The following is a 7,984-nucleotide window of genomic DNA, read 5'->3' as shown; positions in this document are numbered from 1 at the left end:
ATTTTAAAAATAAATAAATAGTCAAACAACCTGTTTGTAGGTGTTTGCAAGGTTCTCGAATGCATTACTAGCAGTGAAACTTACTAAAAGTGGCAACTAAATATTTTTTAAAAGTCTGCATTTGATCATAATATCCAACAGTAAAAGTAAAAATGATATATATTTCTATGAATATATATTTCTATGAATATATATATATATATATATATATATATATATATATATATATATATATATATATAATTTTTTTAATTTATTTTTTTGGAACACAATACAAAAATTATATTTTTAATTTTTTTCAATATATTTTTTAATATCATTTTATAAGTTTTTATTGACTTTCCAAAGACATTTAATAGCTGACCCTAAATAAACAAGTCCCTGCTTTCTCCTTCCTGAGCTGGAGAACATCATTCAAATCCACAGCTTCACTACGTTCCGGCAGTGCTCGGGTTAACTCTAGCAAGAGGGCGGGCACTTAGTTTTGTGATTAGCCAATAGTTGCCAAGATCGTGTGCAACCAGCATGACGAGCGTGCGGTCTCGCCAATAGGAGGGCGTGTGAGAGGGTACCGTTCATTCGGCCTTGCATTGTTGCTCTGAGCTCCAGGAAGATGTCCGCTCCCATCAGCCGGCTGCTGCTCCTGTGCCTCCTGCCTCTGCTGGGGACTCACGCTGGGGATGGAGGGGGCAGGTACTCCCGGGAGAAGAACCAGGTCCCTGCAGACAGTGCGGAGTTCAGGATCCTCAGGCTGAATCAGGTCTGGGAGAAAGCTCAGAGGGTGAGTGCCTTCCCACTCCATCTACCCCCAAACAGGACTACACTACATGTCCCATGATGCACTGCCTGCAGACTTGCTCTCCCCAAACAGGACTACACTACATGTCCCATGATGCACTGCCTGCATACCTGCTCTCCCCAAACAGGACTACACTACATGTCCCATGATGCACTGCCTGCAGACCTGCTCTCACCAAACAGGACTACACTACATGTCCCATGATGCACTGACTGCAGACCTGCTCTCCTCAAACAGGACTGCACTAAATGTCCCATGATCCAGAGACTGGTTGGGCACCATGGGAAATGTAGTTCAGAAATATCTGAAGGGCTAAGGTTATCCATTACTTATGTGGCCCCTGTGGCACACAATACAATGAGCATCAATGGTCACTGTGTCTGTATGTACCCTGCTCCCAATTAGTTTACCTTCCAAATACAGAGAGAGGCTAAATGGTATAGTGGGAACCTATAAGAACTATTGGTAAACGTGCTACATGTCAGCTGCTATTGTTACATTGTAATCTGGCTTGGGGGAAAAAAAAAACATCCAAGTTCAACATTTCATATATTTATTGATGGTGTTGATACACAGGAAGGCAGAAACAAAAACTAACTGAACTGTATAAAGCGTTGGAGTATAGTGTAAACTTCTAAGAACTATTGGTAAATGTGCTAAATGTCCGCTGTTATTGTTACATTGTAATCTGGTTTGAAAAGAACATTCAAGTTCAACCATTCCTATATCTATTTATGGTGTTGATCCACAAAAAGGCAGAATAACCCAAACCTAATCAATTTCCAATTGTATAACAGAATCAGGGTTATTCTTTAAAGTGAGAACCTTCTTTTGGAATCAACAGGCTGTTAACATAGTAACTTTTTTTTATACCTTTTTATATTGCCGCAAGATTACCTTTCCTTTCATGTTCACAATGTCATACTCACTGGCCTCATAAACTTTTTAACTTTTGAAGATAGTTGCATGTTAATGCTATCAAAGCATTTCTTCGCTATCTGCTTCATCGTAAAACAGTTATTCATAATATCAGTACTATAAGGGCAAGATATGTAGGGCAGATTAGGCAGCTGTTTTCATGTTTCGAGCAATGCTTACACAGACTTATGGTCAGATGTTTTTCTATTAAAGGTTTTTTTTTTTTCAAAATATTTACAGACTTCTAATTTGTGTGTGTGTGTGTGTGTTTTATAATAATTTTACCTACCTCACAAAATTGTGTCAGATTTTAATCAACCAAAAAACAAAATATAGAACATGAACCGGGGTGACCTTTCTCTAATTTTGGTGGAAGAGAATTCTGGTGTGTTTTTTATAATATATTTTTTTTTTCCCACTCAAATTATGTTGCAATTCCGATCCATCTAACAGTTACAATAAAAATCATGACTCATGTCCACATGATTTCCCAAATAACTATTTACTATAGCAAACTGCCCACACTTATTGCTCATATAGTGAAATAGCAGGACAGTCTCTATGGAAATGATCCATGTTTCTTTAAAGTAATTTGCATCTATCAGATGATGATAATCGCTCACTGATAATTGGTATTGAACACACAATCCCACATGCTATTCTATCAGTGAATATGAAGGTAGTTATATGGTCATGACTCACATAGGACAGCCCTGATATACGTCTTATTTGTAAAGGACTTTTTAGTAATTATTTGACACAAGCAAAACTGTTAGAATGAGTGTTTGAAAAGCATGTTCTTAAATTCTGTAGAAAATTATTGATTACGATCCTACCAAGTCAAAGGAACACTCGAGCACCATAACACCTTGCTAGTTGTTCTATTATGTAACCCCCTCCCATGGTCCTTTACAGAGAAGATACCCTGAATGTAGCTCATGACTTTAAAACTGGTTAGGTACTTCTAACTTTACAAAAAAAAAAAAAAAACTGAAATAATTATCCCGGATGACATTATTGGTGCTAGACTAGAAATAATTTTTCAATATTTTGTCTTTTTGGTAGTAAATTTGTAAAAGACGACTCTGTACTTGGATATGAAGGTAAATCACTGCTTTGAGATAAGTTTGCACTGTTTCAACCAGGTGGCTTTGGACCCAAGTAAATTTCACACATATACAAATAGAAATTTTACATCTGCTGATAGCGTGTGTAAGCCGGTAATGCATTTATATTTATACAGTGAATTTAACCATCACAATATATCCAGTCTGCAAATAGTAAAGTGCTTTTGGAGGCAGTCTATGCTCAGCGTTCCTCTGAAGTTAATTCAATACTTGTACATGGGTGTAAAGATTAAGCTGTTCATTAGAATTCTATGGTGTGTGTTAACAGTTACTTATTTAACCACAAAACTGAGTTCAATACATGCGTCATTTGAAAGAAGGAATTGTCATTCTGGATGTGTGCACAATCCAGTTACTAAAAGATAATGGGTTGCACTATTTTTTCCCCTTTCTTAACTCCACTTGATCAATGATTTCTTTCATAGTCAAGGCATACGTTGAAATACAATGTAAATGATGCATTGGACATGGGCCTGTGAGGCACTCAAATGGCATTATAGAAGATGATACAGAAAATCTGATCGGATAAGCGCTAAGAAATTAATTAATATAAACAGTGAAATAAGCCGCCAACACGGTATGTAAGGAATACCCCCACTAGAGTTTTTTTTTTTTTAACCAATACCAATAATCTGTGAACATGCCAGACAGTGTTTTTTAATTTTAGTTTTTTATTTTTTTTTTATTTTTTTTTCAAGAATGTGTGTGTGTGTATGTATATGTGCGGTAGGAACATTTCCCCCTCACCATTACCCTTAATGTGCCCCCCCCACCCCAGTGTTCCTTTTCCTTTCCCTGTACCTTAGTGCCCTACCTTTTTAATGTTCCTCTCTTCCCCCCCCCCCCCTCCCTTGTCCCATAGTGTTCTCCCCCCCACCCCATAACCATATTATTTTTCCCTTCCCCTGTCCCATATTATTCTTTCTTGCCCTCCCCTGTCCCGGAGTGGTTTTTTCCCTCCCCTGTCCCGGAGTGGTTTTTTCCCTCCCCTGTCCCGGAGTGGTTTTTTCCCTCCCCTGTCCCGGAGTGGTTTTTTCCCTCCCCTGTCCCGGAGTGGTTTTTTCCCTCCCCTGTCCCGGAGTGGTTTTTTCCCTCCCCTGTCCCGGAGTGGTTTTTTCCCTCCCCTGTCCCGGAGTGGTTTTTTCCCTCCCCTGTCCCGGAGTGGTTTTTTCCCTCCCCTGTCCCGGAGTGGTTTTTTCCCTCCCCTGTCCCGGAGTGGTCTTTCCTCCGTGGGGACGCTGAACGGCAGGACTGCTTATTGTGCAGCACTAAGCCAGGAAGCACATCCAGTAGCTATCTAAGGAGTGTCCCTAGGGGCAATGTAAACATTGCCTTTTCTCTGAAAAGACAGTGTTTGTATGAAAATGCCTGAACTCAATGATTATACTCACCAGAACAATTACATTAAGCTGTAGTTGTTCCCCTTTTTTTTTTTTTTTTAAAGATTTTAAAAATGTATTCTTCAGTTAAAATAGTTTGTCTAGTTCTAATTATTCTTATTGTCATTGGACGCCTGTCGCCAGCATGCTGTGTGTGCAGATGACGGAAATGCCTAGAAGGGATATTAGCCAGCCATCTTTTTCTGGGCTGGCTAATGATACTGTCTGAAGTGGAGTTACACCTCCTGCAGCAAAAGGGGTTACATTCTGTGTGTGCACATAGACTCCTTGCACCATGACCACTTTAAATCACTTGGGTAGTAATGGTGATTTGAGTAACCCTTTAACACACACAGAATTCTGAATTTAATTTAGAATAGAATATCAAATTGCCTGCTTGTATAGGTTCTCAAATGGTTTCTGTTTGTGGAAAGCCATTGGAAACTGAAGGCTATTTTCCTGTTGTGTAATATGAAACAATAAAAGGTAAATCTTCTATTGGGTTTAATTGAATACAAACCCGGCTAAATGTTTTGCTAAAAGGGACCGTAAAGCAAATTTTTAATTTATTTATTAATCCATTATTCTATAAAACATTCCTGCCTGTCTTCTAAAAGCAACTAATTAAGCCAATGAAAATGAACAATTATAAAGTCAATATATCTTGAAAGAGGAGACCCACAGGAGGGTTATCCAACTAGGAGTCAACTATCTTAGACCCACTAAACGAGCTATTTTACCGCGTGTGTGTGTGTGTGTGTGTGTGTGTGTGTGTTTAATGTAAGAATCTTCACTCTCTGACAAGTCAACATTTTTCTTAATCCAGCTCCAGCTTTCTGCTGTGAAAATAGCAGAACTTCACAGTGATCTAAAAATACAAGAGAAGGATGAGCTGAACTGGAAAAAGCTGAAGGCAGAAGGTCTAGATGACGATGGAGAGAAGGAAGCCAAGCTCAGGCGATCTCTGAATGGTGAGTATTCACTGCATTCAAGGGAACGGCCAAACCTTCTTGATAACAATTGCTAATTCTTTAAAATATGTCTAAAAGAAAATGGAGCATTATGTGGCCAGTGCTAAGCACGGAAACAAACACTCAGGCGCCAGGACAAAATTCCTAGTCACCATGGCGACCTGACATCCGGGATTTGTTGAGCCCAAATTGGAGATGCTCTATAGAACATATCTACTTAATATAAATTTGTTTAAAGCAATGTTTCCAATAATTTTAGTATTTTCCAACTAACCAGTTTATAGCAAAAATATCTAAAATTGCTATTTAAAGGTCTGCTTGGTTAGCACGGCTATGATGGCTGCATTGGAGCCAGTGATTTTCACATTTTAGCAGATAAACTCAAAGCATTCCACTTTGCAAAAATAAATACGGTTTAGTGTTTATATATTTTTCTTTCTTTATTTATTTTTTTGATCTATTGTCCAAAGGGTGATTGGCTAGAGTCTATTTTAATAAATTTTTATAGCTGATCTGTCACATTCAGGAGTCTTTGCATATTTCGCGAAGACCCCTGAAAATGACAGATCCGATGTGGATCCAGTGGTCGTGGGTTGCAGGTAAAGGCAAGCTTCACTTAGATCAATTCGCTCCTCATGGCTGCCTCCATCTTCATCTTGCAGGTTCAAAACTAAGGTCTATGGAGGATCCCACAAGATCGCAGGTGCCTCTATAGATCGTTGCCAGAATTCCACTGCCGTTGGCGTGTGATGGCTGCTGGGAATGGACAAAAGTTGATAGCGGAGCTCTGCTTTTGTCAACATTGGGATTGTCCATAAGACAAAGTAATCACAACTTTTCCTGGAATTCAAAGAACTTTCAATGCAATCTTTAGATTGTGTTGAAAGTTCTTTGAATTCCCATACCTGTCAATCAGTTCTGCAGCATAGACCTCTATGCCAAAGAACCGACTGGCAGGGGAATCCGATTTACAGGCAGATTTCCTGCATTTCTGCACAAAAAACACAGTTGTGCTATGGTTGCTACATTTACTCCATAGCCAGCGCTTACAGTGCTCGTTTACAGTGCTCACGTTTAAATGTCAGCGTCACAGTGGAATTTTGCTCTGCTTGAGAAAGTGTCTCCAAATGGCTACATCTAAACATAGCATTGGTTGGAGTGGCTGTTACAGCTAAGATAAGTAATATTGATAAATAAGAGGAAGCAACAACTTCCCATTGAAGATTAGGGTGCCACCTGATGATTGATATATTCCTTACCTACGTAGGGTACGTTACAGTGAACCTACCATGACAGGCTCCCATGTCGTCCATAGATGCAATCCACGACCTGCCCCTGTTGTGTGTACAGCATGTGCGTTCTGGGGCGAGCAATTAACATTGGGGACAGGTTGTATGTGGTATTTAGTTTGATAGGTGGTGCTTACAAGTATATAGGACTTAATGATTGATCTGCTCACAGAGCACAGGTAAACCATGATATGTAATTAAATAGAGGTATTTACTTATAGCCTTTTTGTGCATCATCTTATGCACACAAATTCATTTTGTTTTCCTATAATAAAAAAAAATAGAATTTTATTTTTATGCATTGCTATCTCTTTGCAAGATTAATAAAAGCAGAAACATGTAGTTATGAAACAAAGCTGTATTGCAGTAGTGAGTTTATGCGTTCCTCATTCAGACTGTTGATGACTCCCACCTAGAGGGTTTGTTTTCTTTGGCTAGACACAAGTGGCTACATATGATTGCACATATTAACAGATTGATGTTTGATGATTAAATATCTGCCACAGAACATTCAATGATTAACTCCTACCTGTGTAAAGAGCCATATCTTTCAGAGGACAGTTGGTGTATTCCTCAGGACATTTTCAGTTGAAAACTACTGATTTGGAAAATTAAAGTGCAGAGATTTAGAATTTTATAAGCAGTGCTGCATGTTTCAGGGGGGCACATGTATCTTCACTGAAGATAAGGTTCAGAGGAAATATACTTGAATAGTTGGAAAATATATTTATTGGGGATTCAGGAGGTCGGAACCATAATCTGTTCCAGCAGGTTGGGGGGGAAAAATCCTTGCATATGTGCATAAAGATATGTCTGTGAAAAATGTACATATGTTGAGGTGGGATTTAATTGAGAAGGATTTTTTTGGCAAAGTTTGGTAAAAGGGAGAGTTTGTCAGCTTTTGCTTGCTGTATCTCGCTACTTTGCATTAGATCTCACTTGTGATATAGCTGATAAGAACATATGTTGTATAACTGGTGCCAAATGAGATGCGATAAAATAGATGGAACTTTCACCTCCAAGCCCTGGTGTAAACAGTGGAAAAAGAGAATTTGGTGGAACTGCTACTTTTAAGGACTAATTACATTTGTTTGCGATTTATCAAAAACTGATGCCTTATAGTATTCATGTCAGCTGGAAGCATCCTACTTTTTTATCATTGTCTGTTTTATAATGTCCTACTGTTATATTCTTTGGAATAGCATATTTAAAGACTAGATTGTTAAAATGGTATACACTATCATTAGACTGCTAATGTAATTTGGCTATGCTTAATAATGCAAAAGTGGGCACCTTCAGAACTGTTTCCAGCTACTCCATGTCTGGACAGAGTAGACAACAGTCCTGGAAAGCTACTACACAACATAATGACCCCTATATTCTACATGTATTTCTTAGTAGGTACAACAGTGGTATGAAGAACTGTATTCCCTGCATAGAGCGTCAGTACGTGAGGGATGTACCGGTATAATTGGGACAAGTAGGCCTATTCTAAAATTAA

General features: G+C 38.7%; 1 protein-coding gene across 1 annotated transcript in view; it reads left to right on the top strand.

Annotated features, from left to right (window-relative positions):
- Positions 1-562: 562 nt before the first annotated feature.
- The window catches only part of LRPAP1 (LDL receptor related protein associated protein 1), a 28,467-nt gene continuing 21,045 nt past the window's right edge, over positions 563-7,984 (top strand). Inside the window, exons 1-2 of the mRNA XM_063459853.1 lie at positions 563-781; positions 5,050-5,194. Coding sequence (XP_063315923.1) covers positions 614-781; positions 5,050-5,194 — 313 coding nt within the window. The 5' untranslated portion in view covers positions 563-613. The remainder of the gene's footprint in view (positions 782-5,049; positions 5,195-7,984) is intronic.

This window comes from Pelobates fuscus, chromosome 6 (assembly GCF_036172605.1).
Source record: "Pelobates fuscus isolate aPelFus1 chromosome 6, aPelFus1.pri, whole genome shotgun sequence".
In the NCBI taxonomy this organism is placed as follows: domain Eukaryota; kingdom Metazoa; phylum Chordata; class Amphibia; order Anura; family Pelobatidae; genus Pelobates; species Pelobates fuscus.
This window is presented reverse-complemented; position numbering and strand designations above follow the sequence as displayed.